The sequence below is a fragment of the Gymnoscopelus microlampas genome (genome assembly GCF_963454915.1).
Source record: "Gymnoscopelus microlampas genome assembly, chromosome: 2".
NCBI lineage: Eukaryota > Metazoa > Chordata > Actinopteri > Myctophiformes > Myctophidae > Gymnoscopelus > Gymnoscopelus microlampas.
In genome coordinates, this window is record NC_139939.1 from 50,497,494 (window position 1) to 50,520,775 (window position 23,282).

The 23,282-nt window shown below is 42.4% G+C and overlaps 1 protein-coding gene across 1 annotated transcript; it reads left to right on the forward strand.

The window, feature by feature from the left end:
• The first annotated feature begins 1,604 nt into the window (after window positions 1-1,604).
• Window positions 1,605-7,204, forward strand: LOC311061329 (neuronal pentraxin-1-like). The gene is made up of 5 exons (XM_084079929.1): window positions 1,605-2,239; window positions 2,596-2,803; window positions 3,965-4,209; window positions 4,401-4,580; window positions 6,297-7,204. Exons 1-5 carry the CDS (start codon window positions 1,811-1,813, stop codon window positions 6,516-6,518), a joined length of 1,284 nt encoding a protein of 427 aa, XP_083936055.1. The 5' UTR covers window positions 1,605-1,810; the 3' UTR covers window positions 6,519-7,204.
• The last annotated feature ends 16,078 nt before the right edge of the window (window positions 7,205-23,282 follow it).

Genomic DNA, 23,282 nt, shown 5'->3' on the forward strand with positions numbered 1-23,282 from the left:
CCTGCACACGAGCCTAATAAACGTCTTGAAATGCGAGAGGAAAAAGACAAATGACGGGGTTAGGGAAAGCGCTTAGATTGCAGACTTGTTTCCAATGTCACGTGTTTTTACTGTAATGCTGATTTACGCACATGCTGTACAGCCTACTGGGCAACTTTAAAGCAGATCTAAGAGCAGGCTAACAGCTCTATAACACTGTAATTTATGGTTACTTATACATTCCACTGGCCTGCAAGCCTATAGGCTATACTGACATACTGTTATACGATATAATATTTCCAACATCATCCATACTAACTGTTGCTGCATGCCGCGCTTCTCTGGCTGTATACCTTGTAAATATTAATGTAACAGCCTGGGGAATAGTTACATAACAGCCTGTTCAATTATTTCAAAACATTACATATTCCTGTAGCGTATGGCGAGGTTTCAGCATAATGACAGTCTACACAACCATTTCTGTTCCCCAAGCTGCGGAGACACGTCAGACGAGACAAAAGCTAAACCCAGAGGCTTTATAATGTGGTTGCTCTCAATAAATCAGTGTTTGAAATGTGTTCCACAAAAAAAAAAGAAACTACTGCAGGCCTACATTTAAAGCATGGAGGAAGCAGGGTATAAAGCATTTAAACCCGAAATGTTAGAAATGTAAGAAAACAAAAGTTATCACTATACGGCAAAATAATTCTATTCATATGGGACATGCATAATGGTATGCTAATTCAGAAATGTGGAAACTTGTAAGCTTGTCATAACATGGACCGTCCGTCATGGAGAGTATAGCCAAGGATTCAACATGATTATGAATGACATTTCACGGTACAGTAAATGGAATGGATCGGTTCACCAGACAATGGTGGGCAGTGATATTTTATAGTATTTTACAGATTGAAACTGGGGGACAGAGAGAGAGAGAGAGAGAGAGAGAGAGAGAGAGAGAGAGAGAGAGAGAGAGAGAGAGAGAGAGAGAGAGAGAGAGTCTGACTGTGGGACAGGAATGCCGCCACGATTGCTTCCTTTTAAGGTATGCCTTGTAAGTTCACTTCACATAGCCTATTGTATGGCTTACACTCGCATATTTACACAATGTACAAGCATTTAAATCGTACAAAAACTGAAAATAAATACTTTCTGGGCTTAATACTTTATATGTATTTTATATGAATACAAACATTTTCAGCGACCAGATGAAGAGGCATCATTGGAGTAATCTCTAGTGAGTTGATCAAAAACGAATTTCACTCCAGTTGCAGTCAATCTAGGACTATCAACAACACACATTGCACTGAAGTTTAGAGTGTACATTAGTCTTTAACTTCTCTTTTTTATAAAGGGAATTCCATGTTGGCCATCCGCCAATTCATGGTCCACCTTAAATAAGGGGCTGGACACTTAAGCAAAACCCACTGCCTCCCCACTGTGATGCAGTGAACGTGCGCGGGGCTGTCTCTGCTATAAAAACTGGGATGAGCGACGGCAAAGTCTCACAGTATCCTATCAGTGGACAGCTCCGTGCATGGTGCAGCTCCGTGGTGCTCACTCTTCACAGCGTCGGTGGACAGCTCCGTGGTGCTGAATTCACACAGCATCAGTGGACAGCTCCGTGGTGCTGAATTCACGCAGCATCAGTGGACAGCTCCGTGGTGCTGAATTCACACAGCATCCGTGGACAGCTCCGTGGTGCTGAATTCACACCCGCATCAGTGGACAGCTCCGTGGTGCTGAATTCACGCAGCATCAGTGGACAGCTCCGTAGTGCTGAACTCGCCCGCACTCACAGCGACCACAAACTCCACTCACGTCGTCAAACATGACTGGAGCCATGATGGACGGAATGTCTTGGAAACTTTTTTTACTTTCCTGCCTGGTCGTGGAAGGGTCTGCTCAAGACTTTGGACAGACCCAGTTTATTTGCACGTCGGTGCCCAAGGATATGGACTTGTGCTCCGCAACGATGCAGAATAGCGGTCCGGCGGAGGACCTGAAAACCACGGTCATGCAGCTGAGGGAAACCGTGCTACAGCAAAAGGAGACCATTATGAACCAAAAGGAAACAATCAGGGAACTAACGTCCAAGTTGAGCCGGTGTGAGAGCCAGAGCCTGCCCGAGGCGGGACCGGGCGGCAGGCGGCCGGGTGTGAAGAACACTATGGGGGATGTTTCTCGCGGTCCGTCGGACACGCTGGCCCAACTGGGGCAGACTTTACAAACCCTCAAGCAGAGGCTGGAGAATCTCGAGGTAGGAGAGCAAGGGGTTTAATGATCAGGTCAAACACTTGCGTTTCTTACTGTATGTATAAAGTTGGTTGAATTAGGACCTTATTACGGTATAGCCTCTATTCTGTCGAAGTATTCTGCCCATCATGTGCAGTACTTTGTCATCTCTGTGCATGGCATGCCACCGGGGTCAAATGCGTTGTCTTTAGAAAGCTAAATAAACCATGTGACGCCGAACACAACTCAACAAATAGGCAGACCAACTAATGCAAAAACGAACCAACACAAGAAAACAATTTAAGCGTTTGATTAAAAATAATACAATCGAATACAACCAATTTCCCCATCCTTTAACCGAATTCCCTCTGTCCCATTCAGCAATACAGCCGAGGTAACACTACCGTGCAAGCGACTAGCCTAAAAGATCTCCTACAAAACAAAATAGATGATATGGAGAAGCAGGTCTTGTCCCGGGTCAACACTATAGAGGACACTAAACCGGGCCAGAGGAACGACACGGACCAGCGGAACAGAGTGGAATCCACGCTGACTTCTATGCATCATCGGATAACGGACCTCGAGAAAGGTGCGTTCAGAATGATTCATATAGAAACATTAAGACATGAGAATGGACTTTAAACTCCACAACATTCAGCTTAAACAGGGACCTAATAGGCAGCTCGTTTAACTGGCCACTTAAAGCTACGGGGGCTTTATTAGGCAAGATGTCTTGACTCTCTTATTTACTCATGTAACTGGCTGCACATGTTCACAATGCCGCAGCCTTCGCGCTGCGCACACAACTGAGAGAGAGAGAGAGAGAGAGAGAGAGAGAGAGAGAGAGAGAGAGAGAGAGAGAGCTGCAGTGCTTTGCATAACTCAATGAAATCCCGATTATCACTTGTGCGTTGACATTTTTAGTTTTGGCTGTAATTTAATTAGCCTAAATTATGTCGTGCCATAAAATGGGAAGCATAATTTACGTGCATAGCTGAGAAACTTTAGGTGCTTGGTTTAACATTGAGCGCCCCGTGTCCAGCAGTAATTCACACAGAGAGGTGCGTTGTAGAACATCGATCAAGGTTGCAGGCTTGTTCAGCTCCCTGTAGGTCTACGAAGAAACAATGGAGCAACGTGTGTGTTCGCTTGTGTGTGTGTGTGTGTGTGTGTGTGTGTGTGTGTGTGTGTGTGTGTGTGTGTGTGTGTGTGTGTGTGTGTGTGTGTGTGTGTGCACACACACACAATACACACACACACAATATGCCTGTTGTGACATGGTCTTCAGCATCATGGAAAATTCAGGACCCATGCATGCACATGCACACACGTCTATACAGTATACAGAGATATACAGTATAGAGTCAAAGGCAGAAAAATGTAATTGAATAGTATATAGAGACATTTAGTGTCTATGTGAAAGGTGTGTGTGTGTGTGTGTGTGTGTGTGTGTGTGTGTGTGTGTGTGTGTGTGTGTGTGTGTGTGTGTGTGTGTGTGTGTGTGTGTGTGTGTGTGTGTGTGTGTGTGTTTACGCGTGCATGCGTATGTGCATTTAAGACTAAGAGCACACATGCATTCCTCCTCTAATTTCTAATTTCCCAAGACCATGTCTGTGTGATAGCCATGCGACAAGTAAACGTAATAAATATACTTCCCAAAGCCTGGTCTAATGGGGTTAAGAAAAATAAAAAAATCTTCAGATGTTTACACTGAATCTCTGCGATGGACTGAACATGATCTTATCTGCAGGCAAAGACACCAACAGACCAATGGACAAGTTCCAGCTAACCTTCCCCCTGAGAACCAACTACATGTATGCCAAAGCCAAGAGGACCCTCCCCGAGATGTACTCCTTCACCGTGTGTCTGTGGATCAAGTCCAACGCGTCGCCCGGGGTGGGAACACCTTTCTCCTACGCTGTCCCAGGCCAGGCCAACGAACTTGTACTGATCGAATGGGGGAACAATCCCATGGAAATTCTCATCAATGACAAGGTGATGGCAGTCTTACTTCTGAATATAGACCATTTTTATTACATTTGATGATGCAGCAGTTTGGTCATTTGAGTAGCCTAAGATAAGGAATCGAGTTCATGCATAATTGCCAAGATGCCCCTAAATGTTGATTTGATGAATACATTAATGTCAATGAGTTTCAGATTAACTGTAATTTGCCACTGTTGCAGGTTGCAAAGTTGCCATTCATTATCAATGATGGCAAATGGCATCATATTTGTATCACCTGGACCACACGTGACGGGATGTGGGAGGCCTTCCAGGATGGAGTGATGCGGGGAAACGGAGAGAACTTGGCACCATACCACCCAATCAAACCACAGGGAGTGCTGGTTTTAGGACAAGAGCAAGTAAGGAAGCCAGATACTTTCTAATATTTTCTGGTGGGGGCGGCTGACGTAATATTCACTTAGTATTCACGGACATACTATTCACTTAGTATTCACTGACTTAGTATTCACTTAGTATTCACTGACGTAATATTCACTTAGTATTCACTGACTTACTATTCACTTAGTATTCACTGACTTACTATTCACTTAGTATTCACTGACTTACTATTCACTTAGTATTCACTGACTTACTATTCACTTAGTATTCACTGACTTACTATTCACTTAGTATTCACTGACTTACTATTCACTTAGTATTCACTGACATACTATTCACTTAGTATTCACTGACATAGAATTCACTGTCTTAGTATTCACTGGCTTACTATGCACTTAGTATTCACTGACTTAGTATTCACTTAGTATTCACTGACTTAGTATTCACTTAGTATTCACTGACTTAGTATTCACTTAGTATTCACTGACTTAGTATTCACTTAGTATTCACTGACTTAGAATTCACTGTCTTAGTATTCACTGACTTACAATTCACTTAGTATTCACTGACTTAGAATTCACTCTTAGTTATCACTGACTTACTATGCACTTAGTATTCACTGACTTAGTATTCACTTAGTATTCACTGACTTAGTATTCACTTAGTATTCACTGACTTAGTATTCACTGACTTAGTATTCACTGTCTTGGTATTCACCTAGTATGCACTGACATACTATTCACTGATTTACTATTCACTTAGCATGCACTGACTTGGTATTCACTTAGTATTCACTGACTTAGTATTCACTGATTTACTATTCACTTAACATGCACTGACGTGGTATTCACTTAGTATTCACTGACTGAGTATTCCCTTAGTATTCACTGACTTAGTATTCACTTAGTATGCACTGACTTAGTATTCACTGACTTACTATTCACTTAGTATGCACTGACTTGGTATTCGGTTAGTATTCACTGACTTAGTATTAACATTATGGCCCTGGCTGTATATCAGTGGGATGTGTAACGCCCATGGGCATGCTCACCTTTACCATAGAGTCTGGGTTGAGTTGTCCAAAATTAAGGATATTTTCAGGAGATATTACAATTCAGAAGCGAAGGATTCTCCTGCTAAATTCAGGGGTGTTGGCAGGTATGAAGGAAGCCGTGGACAAATGTATTTTTGATTGTCTGTAATCCCCCTCTGTGTGCGGCTGAGTTTCATTTCACACAAACTGAGAAACAAGGCTGAACAAATTATGGTTTTTATTTAGTAAATACCAGAGTGTCATTGAAGCAAAGATCAAAGGCAGGAATATTCATGTAATGGGACTATTCCGACATTGATGGTTAAGGCCTACCAATATAATTAGTGCCAGTTATATCAGACCATCAATAGAAATCCCATTGGAATCTTATCCAGAAAAACCTAAGATTTTGGTGGAGACACACTTTCCCAGATATTTCAAAGAGAAAGCCATTTCTGCGGAGAGCGAAAACAACACTCATGGGGTTACCGGCAGAGACGTTAAACCATTAAAGTGATGGAATAATGGTCCTGTTAAATTATAGAAAGTAAAACTTTACGGAATTGTTTTTATAGACAGCAACCACTCACCATGTCCCCCCACCCCCGACTTCTACTACCACAGCCACCAATTCAAGCCTTTGTTGTACTGTGCCCGGACCAAATTAAAATAACTGACAAGCTGTAACTGTCTTATTTCACAGGACACCATTGGAGGGGGGTTTGATGCCACACAAGCGTTTGTTGGTGAGTTGGCCAACTTGAATATCTGGGATAGGAAGCTTTCAATAGGGGAGATCTACAACTTGGCCACCTGCAACAGCAAGGCGCAAGCTGGCAACGTGTTCTCTTGGACGGAGGCCAACATCGAAGTATTTGGTGGAGCGACCAAATGGACATTTGAGCCTTGTCGTTCCCTCAACTGAACTGCATTTTGCCATTTGGCCAAGGCCTCAACCTATTTCTGAGCTTTTGTCATTCCTATCTTCATTTGACATTTGTTAGAGACAATTTGATCTTTATTTGTCGATAAGCTTAAATCCGGGATTTCTATTCACACCTACTTAGATATTTGTGGGCAGCATAAAAGTTTTCATCTTGAGGGGGAAAAAAATCACATTCGTCATGGAAACCTCAGTGGCAAAGTGTTATCTGTTTCTCTTTCTTTCTTCTTGGAGGTTTCGTTGAAAGCACACCTGAGCTTTTCATTTAGCTTATTTTGTCTTGGACTGGCAGCTGGGCAATGTGTTCCTTGTGTTGGACAATTCACAACCTAAGTGAGGAATTACATGACCACTCTCTCTCTTCCCCTTTTGAGAGTGAGAGATTAGGCTGTCCATCCAATTCTTGTCAGTGTTTGGCGCCGTAAAGTGATGTTTGACGCGGTACAGCTCCCAGACCTTTCCCTCTCTCCCCCACCCTTCCGGATCTTGCACTGTGACTGACGAAGAGAAAGCCAGAAGAAGAGGAGGCTATATGTTGAAGGACGCTGCAAAGTCAGACTGTGGGTACAAGTCAGTTTGTAATTGTTCGCTTCAAGTGTTTCTGTAAGAATGTCGTTACTTGCCAACATGCTACAAAGCCTGGGTGCCTTGGGCTGGTACAAATATTCTGCACATTCATTCATGTTCTTAAGTTGCAAATTTAAATGTATTGGTTCATGTTTTCTGGGCGGGTGGAACTGAGTTTCTCGTTCTTCTGGTAAATGTTACTAATTTGTTTGGTTTGTTATCTGACATGATGTGTTTTGGCAGGCGTTCGTACTATGTATTAGGAATGTTACAGTATCTGTATAGTAACAGCATGAATGACAGAGTGCTGTGAAAGCATTGTTGGAGTCTGCTTTATGATCTTCTTTGGGTCTGGGTTTTTTACTGTATTGTTATATGCTCCAAGCATGGCAAAAAGGAAAGTTGAAAAGTTTAATTTTTGTAATAAAATTGTGATACTAAATGTTATAGTTGAGCATTCCTGACTTTGGTGGTGTGTCAAAAGGTGTGATAAAGCAAGAGGCGCGAGGGAAGATGAGAAAGAGAGCAGAGAGCAGAGATTGCAGCGAAAGAATCGCTAATCAGAATTCGTATCATGCCAAATGGTCAAAAGGGGATAATTGCTGGATAAGTAAAACGTATGAAGGCCCTGAAGGTCATTTGGGCACAGAAGCAAAGAAATTAAGAGGTGTGTGTGTGTGTGGGTGGGGAGCGGTGGGTGGGGGCAGATTTATCTTTCTTGCTGACTGCAGATGATAACCCACTTGGCGATGTGCTTTAGGTGCTGGTGTGAAATGCATTGCCTGTGTTCATGGAAGGGTGGTTGTCAGGAGAGGAAAATGCCTAGTCACGTCTCTCATTTGAGTCATCACGTTCAAGGCAACCTCAACTAACACTTCTTTCCTAATCAGTAGACTTTTAAGTCATCCTGATGAGAGTGGGGGCGTCCGCACCCAGGACCAAAATGGCCATCATGTGAATATGGTCAATAGCATACATGTTCGCATGTACCGATGGTTCACTTCACATGATATTTGCTACAGTGATGTCACACAGTAAAAACCTGATGTTAATTTAACTCAGAGTTGAATGAACATCCTTTTCACAGTGTAGTCGGGTTTTCTGGCGCACTCACACATGCATCGGATGGTATAGCCATGCATATATAGCAGGGGTCTTCAACAAACACAATTTTATATAATATAGAGGGGGTCCCTGCTTCATCTCTCTCTCAGCTAGGGGGTCCGGGACCCCTAGGGGGTCCTCAGAGTTACTACAGGGGGTCCGCCAAATCTTTGTGTGATAGGATTTTCTTTTTTAACCACTTGAACCCTAGCATCCCCTTTCTATTTTTGGCAAAGAGTTATAGGTGTAGAGGGAAAAAAGAGCTGAAAAAGTTTATCTGAAACACAATTTTATATAATATAGAGAGGGTCCCTGTTCATCTCTCTCTCAGCTAGGGGGTCCTTGTTCTGAAAACGTTGAAGACCCCTGATATATAGGATATGCATTTCTTCCAGGGACAAGTTGACAAATGAAACCCATAGTGGTTTGTACAGTTAGGTAGGCTGCATCATGTTTCAGTAAAGCTGCTAACAATAGACATCTGTGTAGGTGGTTTTGTAAGAAGGATGCAGTTCTCTTGATGAACAAGTCTACATTTAATAAAAAAAACTTAAAGTCCAGGAACAATAGTGGTGATATCAAGGCATGGTCGTTGTTGACTTTGAAGCACACTTTCTTAGGTGATGGGGGGGCCTGCAGTACCGCTGACCCAGACCTCAGGCTAGCAAATGACATACACAATATACAGTACTTTTTACTTAGCAACAGAAACATGTGCAGACCGTTTTGGGTGACGTGGTGGCACATAACTGATTTGACTCCAAAGATAAGGAATGTCCCTTTACCAACTGAAAACAAGCTAATTGTGATTCTTCCACACCATAGGCAGCATTCAACCATTACGTCATCCTAACAAACACAGTCAAAAGCACAGTTATCTTGATAACATAACACACAGTACACAAAACGTTTTGTTTCTATGTGCATCCTGCTTAACTATCATGATTATATAAAAAGTGATGGTTGTTCACCCCTGACCTACTTCAACAACAACAACAACAAACAACAACGAGAGAAGTGTTCTGCAGGTACTCGACAAATATTGGCTCAGACTCCAGCTGGGAAAGCTGATCCACTGTCAGATTAAAACAGCCTCTCCTCTGACATCACCACACACGACAGCCATGAATGGGGAGCAATCATAATCACAACAATGCTAATACCTTGCCTGCATAATGCTACTAAGCCGTCAAATACATTAGAATGTGTTGCTGAAGAGTAGGATTTGAGCAAATGCATTGTTTTGTCTTTCAATAGATTTAACCCCTAGGGACCATCCCAGGGGCTTTTATACTGTATTGTCACTGTCGGGCTGAAACCTTGTACCTCCATTTAATCATTTCGTTTTTTTCGTAATTGAATGCTATTTTATGCTTTGTCGTATGACAGTGAATCAAGAGTCAATAAGCTTTTATTTGCCACTAACTTATACAAGTGCAAGCAGCGAAATGTTGTTGGTACTTGTTACGCCAAACCTTGTGCAACATTCTAAACGTAATAATATATTCAGTAAGAGAAGAAAAATAATATAATAATAAAATATATATATGTATATATACAGTGAGAACAAATCTTGTCACAGGTACATTAGCTTATCAATATGCAGCAGTTCCACAAGTCTGCTATTTTCGCTATACTTTTGAATATTTTCGCCTATAATGACTCGCCCAACATAGGGACACCAGGTTGAAAGTTGTCTGCGGGTTTTAAATATATTTAACCAATGAAAAGTATTAGCAAGAGCTTGTGAATAACATTGGATCCATTGGATCACAGGTTAGGGTTAGTTTTAGGACATAGCCTACAGGGTTTCCACCTGACAGCAACAATATAACAAGTGCTTAACCCTGGAGCCATCTCTTATGGATCCAATCTGAAATGACTACATTACATGATGAAATGTTTGCAGTGACTCTGACACTGGTTACTGTATCATTAAAATCCATTACATTACTTTATCATTGTACTTTATATATATATTTATATATCATGAATAACCCATTAAGACCTGAAGCCGATTCTACAAATGTCTTCTAAATACCAACAGTATTCTGAAAAAACGTATGTTTCTATATCAGTGGTTCTCAAACTTTTTCATGTCAAGGACCCTGAAAAATGATATGTATTTGGCCGTCGACCCCCATCTCAAAATGTTTTGTTCCAGGGACCACCCAGCAGCAAAGAATAGAGTTAAAATGTTCGCTTTAAACAATATGTATTCAAAGATTTGCACACATTTTCACGAGTTTTCAAAAATAGCAGATCTACAAGCTCGTAGCGCGGCACTCGGTGCCGCGCTACGAGCTTGTATATCTGCTATTTTTGGATAGCCAAAGTGTAAAATAATGCTTTTTAGCTCAAATGAAAAAGTGACACAGATGCGTTCCAGGTCTTAATGGGATAAAGTATAGAGGATATGATTCACTGTAAGTTCTAAACAGCACAGTTGGTAACATATTTTGTAATTATATTCCAAGGTACAGATGATTGCATAATATTTTGCTGGCAAAGCAGCATTTTCTAGGACATCTCCTCACCTGGCAAGATAATGAGAAGGTGCCCTACTTCACTTTAAAAAGACAAACCTTTCATATCAGAAAAAAAAGTGCTTTTCAAACAGTTTTCATTTCCAAGAATCATGCCAGTATCCGTCAAACCCAAGGACCAATATTCATATGTCAGTGTCAGCTTTGCATATTTTGTATTTAGAGATTGATGATATAACCGTCTGGTGATTTGAATATATTGAATGCACAATGTAGAAAACAGCTAATAATAATACTATTGGTTAAGAAATGCAATACTTCAGAAACATTATGCACTGACCTTGCGAGACATGAGCTTCCTTCCGTGCACATTGAGTCATTGATCTAAATACAAAGACAGATCATGTGTGGTATACTGTAGGTTGCTCTTCTATACATAAACACATACACCCGTGATTTCGAACATATACTGAGCTCATAAATGTATACAAAACGCTAAACAACCATCTGCCATCGGGTCTAATTTATAAACGCTTCATAAACAGCAATTTTATGTCTCCATATTCAAATCGATATAGAAAATGCCTTGATGCCAAGAATCAGGTGGCATTAATTTACTCCATTGTTCTGCGAGATACCAAAAGATTAAGCGATTGTTATCAAGTATTCAATTTGTAAAAAGACACTTTTTGATACATTTAGAAAATGTGCCTAAAATAGGGACACCAGGGTTAATGTAGTTGAACATATATATCAAACATATCAGACAGTCTACATTTCTCAAAAGGAAATGCATGTATGGCCAGAAACAGGGATAAAACATATCCCCACCGGCCATAAAAAATGAGTGACCAAAGGTTAGGAAGGAATCAAAAGCAGAGGCATGGTCCCCCCCCCCCCCCCCCCCCAGCAAATCAAACCAAAGAATTCAACGTTTGTGCTATACAAGGCCCCCATCACATCACAACGTCGCTGTAAAATGACACCTCCAGAGTGAAGCCACTTGATATCGACACGATCCAGACAAGATCCATGGCACAACATTGTGTCACCTCCGAGGAGGAGGATTATTATTTTTCTTTTTTTTTGTGTGAGATTGAGTGGATAAAGAGATGACATCTCTGACATCTCATTAATTCATAAACTGTCCCCGGTGGCACTTGTTAGAGAGGAATAATTCCGGTGGTTTTCGAGGAGAAAAGCCATGCCTCTTGTTGACACCGGGGTATACACAACGCCATGTAACACGACTATGCACCATAATGAGAGCTTGGGGGGTACTCTGTCAAACCCATAAAATGAAAGGAAAACCCTCCTCTGAAAGATTTGTTTTTCCCCCCCTCAACCTCATAAACAATGCAAGGTCTTTTCATCTAATTCCTGCCTCTACAACAGCTTGTTTTTGTAAAGACGCCCAAGCACCTGGCTCACAGTTGATGTATGACAGTGTCGCACTGTGAAACCCTGAGGGTTAAGCTTAATTTATACACCACTGCACGATGGTGACGCTTGCCGAAAAGAACTGATTCAACAGCAGTTCTTTTCAGCAAGTAACATCGTTGTACTACTGAGTAAAAACATGAGGCTTCAGTTTAACTCTGATAGTGTAAAAATGTACCGCATTCCAGTGTGTTCTAGTTTTTTTTTGGAGGGATACGATAATCCAGGGGTCTTCAACAGGGGGTCTGGGACCACTAGGGGGTCCTCAGAGTTACTATAGGGCGTCCGCCAAATCTTTGTGTGATATGATTTAGTTTTTTTACATGAACCACTTGAACCCTAGAATTCCTTTTCTGAGGGGAACATTAGCCGAAAATAGTAAATTTTTTGGCAAAGAGGCTATAGGTGTAGAGGGAAAAAAAGAGCAGACTAAGTAAACAAAAACCTTTAATCTGAAACGCAATTTTATACAATATAGAGTAGGGGGTCCCTGCTTCATCTCTCTCTCAGCTAGGCAGGTCCTTGGCCTGAAAACGTTGAAGATCCCTGGGATAATCATTCCCTGCACGACATGCGCGTGGTCGTGGAGATACACCAGCGCGTTTTCAATGGATGAAATGGTTAGTAGAGGGCTACGCTTGGCTGCGAAAACACACTACAGTACGTATATATAGCGTAACACGGTAGAACACACCACTGCCCCATTCTTACACTATCAGTTAAATGAACACACAGGAGTTTGCTGTGTGTGCAAACATCACCTCACTCACACACACACACACACACACACACACACACACACACACACACACACACACACACACACACACACACACACACACACACACACACACACACACACACACACACACACACACACACACTCTTCCTCCTGGCCTCTCCCCCCCTGTTCTCTCAGGGAGTGTGTGTCCCCAGAGGCATTGGTGTGATGAACCCTGTGGTATTTAACAAGCAGCAGAGCCTTTTCCAGGATGGAGGCTTGTTGGATAATGAGGCTCCTTGGAAGAAAGTGTGGGAGCCCAGGTGGTGGAGGCCCACAGCAGGAGACTCCTCTGACAGTCCAGCCCTATACTCAGTGGTGGAAAAAGTACTCAAATGTTTTACTTAAGTAAAAGTATCAATACTGCTATGTATAAGTACTCTGTTACAAGTAAAAGTCCGGAGTTAAAAAATGACTTGAGTAAAAGTACAAAAGTATTGGTATCAAAATGTACTTAAAGTACCAAAAGTAAAAGTACAAAAAATGTTTGAAAATAGCAGATCTACAAGCTCACAACGCGTCGCAGCGCGACGCGCTGTGAGCTTGTAGATCGGCTATTTTCAAATAGCCTAGGTATAAATTAGGGCTAAAGTGGTTAATGTATGTTTTATAATGGAATAGTCTATATCTGCAAAGTAACTAGTAACTAAAGTTTTCAAATAATTGTGGTGGAGTAAAAGTACAATATTTGCCTCTGAGATGTAGTGGAGTAGAAGTAAAAGTATGTAGACAATTGGAAATACTCCAGTAAAGTAAAAGTACCTCAAAATTGTACTTAAGTACAGTACTTGAGTACATGTACTACCCCCCCCCCCCCCCCCCCCCCAAAGGGTAAATCAGCTCAGGTGTTGGTCCCCCACCAGTTGCATTGACCTAATTCTGTGGGGTAGTTTTTCCCACAATAGAACCCCTTCTTTAATATTCATGTGCTTCTAAGATGTTGTTGCGCCACAATAAGTGTTGACAATGTTGACAATTCAAACCCTTGTACTGTTTGAGAAATGCAAGCCTTTGAAGTGCGTGTTTGATCTGAATCCCTGCTGAGTTTTAAGCCACTCGATGTGGTTTCTTTTCGTATATAAAGAGCTCTCATTGCTGTCCTGGTCCAGCTGGGTGGTTGTGATCAGCTGTTCCCAGCTGTGTCCACTCCACACTGAATACAGGCACGTCAGATGGCCAGCTGTGTGCCTGATGACTGCGCCTGAAGTGTCAATAGGTGATGTCATCCAAACACTATATCTTCGAAAAAGATCCTTTATATGAATGCGGAATATGATGCTGATATTTTTCTGTTGAAATTATACAATGCAGAAGGTTTCAGAAGGCCTGCAGCACACCCTTTGTATACTAAATGTAGGTAATCGATTAAGTTAAGCAATATTACATATTATATTACGAGAGGGTTATCGTGATTATTGGCAAGCCAGTGAAAATAATAATAATAATAATAATAATACTACACTTTATTTGTATAGCACCTTTCATGACAGCTCAAAGTGCTTTACAGAAGATCTTTTATTTTATTTGTATCTCTGCTTCTTGTGTTTAACATTTTAAACACATTTCAAAATGTATTCATATTGCGGGACATTTCTCTCTCAAAATAACAACCTTTCCGCCAATGTTATCTCTGTTATCCTGGAAATACATGGGGTCCGTCTGACAGAGACAGACAGAGTCCTCGTTTACTCAGCCACGCATAGACAACTTTTCTCAGACTGGACACATAGAGAAACTAAACTTAACTGTTAGCTCAATCTCGTTGTATTTAAGATATGCGATAGAAATTCAAATTATTGTAATGCCAGATTTAGCTGCTACGGTTGCAAACTTCCCATGCAAATTGCTAGCCTAGCCACTTCTCTGCTCTTCGAGACTCCGTCTGATACGCCCAGCTGATTTTTATATTTTGATTAGGTGTGCTGTCATGCTTGTTTGAAGCACGGCTAGATAGCTATTTCAACCAATCAGATTGCTTCGTCGGAACTACCTATTGCATAATCAAGTTTAAACAAAGTGTACAAAACAAAAACAAAAAACACAACGTAGGCCTATTGACATGCAGTGCCAAGCTGGAAAGCTAAGGTTCCTCGGTCCAATGCCATATGAAATCCCATGATGCCACTTCTTATCTGTTTTGATTTATTAATGAGCTTAGCCGTAACCTGCCACCACCTTGGGTGATCAAACTCAATTATCCATGAAATATGCATGACAACGCATGACGACCGCATGACGACCGCATGTCGGATGGGAAGAGGGACGCACTCTGGGAGGAGGTGAGAGAGGCTGCATCCTCATGGGTCGTGACCCAGTTGAAAAGGGTGTCTGTGGCAAACATCGCTGTGGATTGTGATCAGACTCAGAGTCAGCAGCCCCAGAGTGTAGATTGTGCAGCTGTAGCCTAAAGGCTAGTGCAGGGGGGTTGCTGTGAATGAAAAACACCCTTCTCTCCCTCAAAAACAATCAAAGTGGCTTTATGCAAAACCACCAGAACTCCGGCGGAGTGGTACAGAGGCCCTCAGAGAGAGAGAGTAAGAGCAAACTCCCCTCCCAGGTGTGTCTGATTTGTCTGACAGCGGAAGTGAAAGTTTCATGAAGTTGAATGTTGAATAACAAGCATGCCCGCTCAGTAAATAGAAATACGCTTCCCTGAATACAAAATGATGTGAAGATGATGCACTAGATTGATGGATGTTCCAGAATACAGTAGTACTGCATACTAAACATACTGCATATGGAGTCATCTTCTTCTTCCCCTCTTGTACTCTCTTTTTAGCCTCATGATGTTTTTTTTCACCACACTTCTTTCACCAAATATATCTTTCACCATATATCTCTGCTGCCGGGCAGAAGAAACCTAGCCTGGTAAACCCTCCCTCCAGAAATTTCATTTCCATTTGATTTCTGGAGTGAGTCTGGCATGATCGCCCATTCTGCAATATTGGCTGCGGGCTGGAGTTGGGCGGGAGTAATACCGTTGACTGACAACCCCTTCAGCCAATGATCGTTTTTCCCTTCAGCCAATCAGCAGTTTGTTTTTACCACCTCCAGACTAATGTGACGCAACGGGACTTTTGAGACATGCCCAAAATAGGTTGCCTTATTCGGATACATGCGTGTCACTCCCCGCCCCTGCCGGTTCTCTAAATTTTTATTTTTAAATAGGCTCTGTCATGATTAATTGACCACATATATGAAGTTAAACAACTAAATTCTATCCAAACGATATCTTAATAGTAAATTCCGTGCCTCAAAAAATACGTTTGAGACCGTTTTAAGAACGAAACTAAGAAGTGACGGCACTCGGACAACAACAATGGCTGCCGTTCGTCTTTTGTCGGCGGCACTCAGGCTGCACTCGGCTTCATTCGGGCTCACTCGAACTCGCCACCTGATTGGCCAACTGTCGCTGTCAATCACAGAACGATGTGCGACGACGCTGATAGGCTCGCCAGTTTGGCGTACAGAGCCAATATTGCAGAATGGGCGTTCATGCCAGACTCACTCCAGCAATCAAATGGAAATGAGATTTCTGGAGGGAGGGTTTACCAGGCAAGAAGAAACCAGCTATGTCCAAAATATTTACTTTTCAGGAAATGAAAAAAAAAAGCATGTTCTTAGAACAACAGAATACAGCCTCATCAAAGTTGGCATGGTGACTTTATAAATTGCAAAAATGTCGAGATTCTGTCATTCTTATCAATGATGGAAAAAACAACCAATCTACAAAGTTGGAGTTAGGTGGTTTGACCGAGAAGTTTGAGGATCCAATGGAGTTATAGGAGGTTTAGTCAGAAGTGCTTTTTAAAACTTTCCATTTGTTCAATATTTGTAAAACCCACACACAGACATAAGGGTGTTCAATAGCACTGATATATATATATATATATTTAACCCATTAAGACCTGGAACTGTGTCATTTTTAGATTTGAGCTAAAAGGCATTATTTTACACTTTGGGCTATTAAAAAATAGCAGATATACAAGCTCATAGCGCGGCACCGAGTGCCGCGCTATGAGCTTGTAGATCTGCTATTTTTGAAAAATCGTGAAAATGTGTGCAAATCTTTGAATATATATATTTCTAAAGCGAACATTTTTAACTCAAACCTTTGCTTCTGGGGGTCCCTGGAACCAAAAATGGGGGTCTGCGGCCAAATACATATCATTTTGGGGGTCCTTGACATGAAAAAGATTGAGCACCACTGATATAGAAACTTAAGTTTTTCAGAAAACTGTTGAGATTTAGGAGACATGTAGAATGGGCTTCAGGTCTCAATGGGTTAAAAGTTTAAAAATGCCCGACAGCGATTATATGTTTTTGTGGCCAACCGCGCAAGAATTGTCTTCATTCTGTTTTCACCATAGCACAAGTTTATTTCTCTCTCCGCTATCTCTTCTATTTTCTCACTCTCATCATGCCTCATCCTCACCCCATCTCCTCCCATGAGAAGCAGTCCATGATTTCCATGAAGAAATACAATTTGAAAAAAGGCTGACGCCGGTCTGCCGTATTAAACTACACAGGAGAAGAGTGCAGGGAATAGAAGAGTGAGATGAGAGGAGACAAGGAGTAGGAAAGGAGACATGGAGAGGAGAGAAGAGGAGAGGAGAGGAGAGGAGAGGAGAGGAAAGAGGATACATGGATGTACGGTATTAAGGAGAAACAGGACAAGAAAAGTGATCAAAAACAAGTTTTGAGATCATCAGGTCATATAGTATTCTCTCAAAACAGATTATATATATTTTTTAAAAAGGGTATATACCAATATACAGTATAAAGGATATTTTACAGCATGCATGGGTTCCCAGATTGCACAGAAGACCAGAGGACCATTTTGATGGTAATGTAGTAGGCGATCTACAACATTGGTTCTCAAAGTGGGGTCCGGGGACCCTCAGGGGTACTTGAGGGGATACCAGGGGGGTCCCCAGCTAAATGATTTATAGGAACCAAATGGACCCCTGGGTATGTAACTCTGAGAGCGTACAAATGGAACCAAATGGACCCGTTAGGGTCCATTTGGTTCCATTTGTACACTCCATTTGTACACTCTCAGAGTTAAATTAACATTGATTTTACAATATGAATTGGGGTCCCAGAGATAGAAATGCCATTAGATGGGGGTCCGTAGCCCTAATGCATGTCAAACTGTGGGGGTCCTTAAATTACAATGATTGAGAATCACTGCTAGAGCCGTAAAAATCTTCTCTTATGGGGGTCCCTGGCTTATCTTTTCAAATGGGGGTCCGCGGGCTAATAAGTGTCAATTTGGGGGTCCTTGACATGAAAAGGTTTGAGAACAACTGGTGTAGGCTATCTAACAAGTCATAACGTAACCCGAGGCGTCTGTCTGTATAGGGAGGGAAATGATCACAACGTCAAGGTCACTGGTACCAGCCGTGACCTTATAGGTGAGTGCACAGCCCTCTGGGGGGGCTCAGTAACACTCCCTCTGAGTTGTCATAGTTCTAATGGCAGGGGGGGGGGGGGTCCCAGAAGACGGCGAGGGGCGGAACAGAACCGATAAAAGGACAGAGACAGAGAAGGAGGGAGGAGGAGGAGGAGATGAGGCGATTAAGAGGGAGACCATGCGGTGAAGGAGAGAGAGATGGAGAGAGACAGAAAGAGAAAGTGAAAGGGAATGAGGAGAGGAGAGAGAGGAGGGAGGGAGGGAGAGAGAGAGAGCGAGCGAGAGACTAAAAAGGTGTGCACAGCTAAGCCCAGCGGGATAAGCACATCACACAGTGGAGCAGAATAAAGAAAATGCAGCCGGTGGGCACACACACACACACACACACACACACACACACACACACACACACACACACACACACACACACACACACACACACACACACACACACACACACACACACACACACACACACACACACACACACACACACACACACACACACACACACACACACACACACACACACACACACACACACACACACTCCATCTCCAACTGACAAAGCTGCCTTTCTCAGGGAATACCCATGTTTCTGCACCCTCCCTCCCTCCCTCCTCCCTCCATCTCTCTGCCTACTACTCTCTCTCTCTCTCCCTCCATCTCTCTGCCTAATACTACTCTCTCTACCTCCATCTCTCTGCCTACTACTCTCTCTCTCTCTCCCTCCATCTCTCTGCCTAATACTACTCTCTCTACCTCCATCTCTCTGCCTACTAATCTCTCTCTCTCTCCATCTCTCTGCCTACTACTCTCTCTCCCTCTCTCCCTCCATCTCTCTGCCTACTACTCTCTCTCTCTCTCTCTCTCTCTCTCTCTCTCTCTCTCTCTCTCTCTCTCTCTCTCTCTCTCTCTCTCTCTCTCTCTCTCTCTCTCTCTCTCTCTCTCTCTCTCTCTCTCTCTCTCTCTCTCTCTCTCTCTCTCTCTCTCTCTCTCCCTACTACTCTCTCTCTCTCTCCCTCCATCTCTCTGCCTACTACTCTCTCTCCCTCCCTCCATCTCTATGCCTACCACTCTCCATCCCTCTTCTTGCTCGCTTTCTTCTTTGCTTAATCTTTCCTATCATTTGCTCTCCAACTCCCTACCTTTCTCTCTTCTTCTCCCTCTCTTGCCCTTCCCACTTCCCTCTCCCTCTCTCTCCCTTTCTTTCTCTCTCTCTCTCTCTCTCTCTCTCTCTCTCTCTCTCTCTCTCTCTCTCTCTCTCTCTCTCTGAGCGCTGCAGTATCAGTATGAATAATTGAACAAGCCCAAGTCAGGATTGAGAATTTCTTGTTGCGGGGGTCTGCCAGTGTGTCAGCAACTGCTTTTTTTTCACCCATGACTGAAAAACAAGGGCATGCAAAGACACACACACACACACACACACACACACACACACACACACACACACACACACACACACACACACACACACACACACACACACACACACACACACACACACACACACACACACACACACACGTCAGACCATTGCAAAACCTTGCAATTCTATTTTTACAATCTGTTCTGGACTGATCTACGTACATAGTGCGTAGGGCCAGTTTTTTGGGGCTCGTTTTTTTACACTCTCAGAGTTAAATGGATACTGAAAATTGTATTGTGTAGACAGCTCATGTAGGGTCTCCTATGGGAAATGCAGAGGGGAGAATATTCCAATGCAGACGGGAGCATTCAAAGAATGGAATAACACTGAGATGCTGTTTGGGATTCAATATACTTCTTGAACTCTGTCTCTGTGTGTAGAGAGAGAGAGAGAGAGAGAGACAGAGAGAGAGAGAGAGAGAGAGAGAGAGAGAGAGAGAGAGAGAGAGAGAGAGAGAGAGAGAGAGAGAGAGAGAGAGAGAGAGAGAGAGAGAGAGAGAGAGAGAGAGAGAGAGAGAGAGAGAGAGAGAGAGAGAGAGAGAGAGAGACACAGACAGACAGACAGACAGACAGACAGACAGACAGACAGACAGACAGACAGAGAGAGAGAGAGAGAGAGAGAGAGAGAGTACTGGCAGCTGCATTCCACTGGAGTATGTCTGCTTATTATTAGATCATCCCAGTGGAGAAGATTTTGGAAAAAAAAACTAAAACAAAATAAACCCACACAAAAACAACTCAAGGCAGACAATCATATGTGGAAGAACTGCTATGGAAGTACTGCAATGTGTCTGTGTGAGACAGACATATAGACAGACAGACAAACAGATAGACAGATAGAGACAGATAGAGACAGATAGAGACAGATAGAGAGACAAATAGAGACAGATCGATAAATAAAGAGGTAGAGAGAGACTGACTGCTAACTAACGGCAATAGCTTATCTACAAGTTCCCAGCGTGTCGCATTTTGTCGCGGTTGTGAACTTGTAGATCGGCTATAAAGTGGTTAAGATGACCACAAATAACATAAAAGATTGTTATTTAAATACCATGTCGTTTAGACAGATGCTAGTTGATGTTTACCTGGTATCCTAGTTTCTTTAACCCATTAAAACCGGGTAAAATGATCATTTTATGAGTCATTTTAGATTTTAGCGTTGGCTATTAAAAAATAGCAGATATACAAGCTCACATGTGCTGCAAGCTTGTACATCTGCTATTTTTGAACATTTTAAAAAAATCGTGAAAGTGTGATTTGGTAGAATCGGCCTCAGGTCTTAATGCACTAAAATGTTGTCTTTGCACTCTTCTTACTCTTCTTCTATTGACTAGGGTAGGGGTCTTCAACGTTTTCAGGCCAAGGACCCCCTAGCTGAGAGAGGGATGAAGCAGGGACCCCCTTTATAGTATAACATTGTGTTTCAGATTCAACTTTTTTTGTCTACTTGGTCTGCTCTTTTTTCCCCTCTTCACCAAACACCTCTTTGCCAAAAAATAGCTGATCTACAAGCTCACAACGCCTCGCGCTCGGCTATTTTTTTGGCTAAAGTTCTCCTCAGAAAAGGGATGCTAGGGTTCAAGTGGTTAAGGTAAAAAAAAAACATTATCATATCACACAAAGATTTGGCGGACCCCCTGTAGTAACTCTCTGAGGACCCCCAAGGGGTCCCGGACCCCCTGTTGAAGACCCTTGGACTAGGGTCCATGCCAGCTCACTCTGATTCCACACTTGGAATTTGCTCCGGATAAGAGCATTTGCTAAATGGCTATATCGTGTATAAGTGTATGTGCACAGTATTTATATATGTTCTAGTTCTGGTTTAATTGGCCCAAATCTGTCATTCAGTGTGGATGTGCCCTCTCTGGTGGGAGGAGACATGGGACATATTAAACCAGCGCTTCTCTCTCTCTCGCTCTCTCGCTCTCTCTCTCTCTCTCTCTCTCTCTCTCGCTCTCTCTGCTTCTCTCGCACGCACGCACGCACACACGCACGCACACGTTTTTTTGCACTGGCAGATTCATCTGGTTTCCAGGTTACACCTATCCCACCCACCCGCTATTTGCCATCTGGGAGCAAACACGAGGATGGGCATCGTAATTAGGTCCCCTGTGCTCAATACAGTGCTGCACACACACAGGTCAATGTGACGTCAGCTTACTGTAACATGCACACCCACACATATGTCATGGTGACATGAACTTACACATACACACCCACAGGAGTCATGGTGACTCATGTTGACCATAATACTGCACGTACATGTGAACTTAATTAAAAGCTGACCATCACTTAATGTTAACCTACCTACAGTACTTACTGTATACACTCTTGATCATTTATGTGAGAGGCTACCAGTGGTGGAAAGTAACTAAGAACATTTACTTACAAGTACTGTACTTAAGTACAATTTTGAGGTATTTGTACTTTACTTCAATATTTCCGATTTCCAATACTTTTACTTCTACTCCACTACATCTCAAGAGGCAAATATTGTACTTTTACCCCACAGCAATTATTGGAAAACTTAGTTACTTTTCAGATATAAATTATTATAAAACATACATTAACCACTTTAGCCCTATTTTATACCTAGGCTATTTGAAAATAGCCGATCTACTGTACGCTTGTACAGTACCCTCTCTCGCTCTCTCGCTATTTCAGTACAGTTACTTTTGGTTCTTTAAGTACATTTTGATGCCAATACTTTTGTACTCAAGTCAATTTTGAATTATTTAACTTTAACTTGTATAAAAAAGTCTGGTGTATATGTATGTTTGTGTGCGTGTGCGTGTGCGTGTGCGTGTGCGTGCGCGCGCATGTGTGTGTGAGTACGCGTCCGTGTGCATAGTACTAGCACTAGCACTGATCTAATAAAGTAAAATCAGTTAAGGAAGGCACACAGACAAAACAGAAGGTGATGGCACAGTCATTATCATATTAGCTGGTGTAGCATAACTTGAAAAGGTGCTCCTCGGAGCACTGCCAGACCCCTAGTGGTTGAAATCTGAATGGCCGGACTTCGCATGACGTGTGTGCAGAGGAAAAGAGGGACAGACCGACCGACCGACCGACAAAGCCTCCTGTAGGCCGACCCCCTGGGTCTGGCAAAGATATATATCTGTTCTATTGCAGTAGTCAGGTAGGTAGAACTGACAGTTGGGGAAATGGAGGCAAACTCACTTTCAGCATGATTAGTGGTCAAATGAGCTTTGCTGAAATGGAGTGCTATAAATCTAAATCAACATAGTGAAAGCCCAAAGAAATAGATAGCATACCAATGAGTTTTTTAACAAAATACCCTCAAGATGCTGACAAACTCATTAAGTATGACAACTGTTCAATGCGATTCATTTTTATTGTAAGACTTACTGGCAGGGATATTGTTTTTAATGCTGCCACACAAAAAAAAGGGAAAGTATCATAATATTGATTCAGTTAGCTATTTCTTACATCAGTGGCTGGGGACTGACTGAGAGCTGGTGGATGATAGAGAGAAACTAGTTCAGCCAGGCCGACTTCCA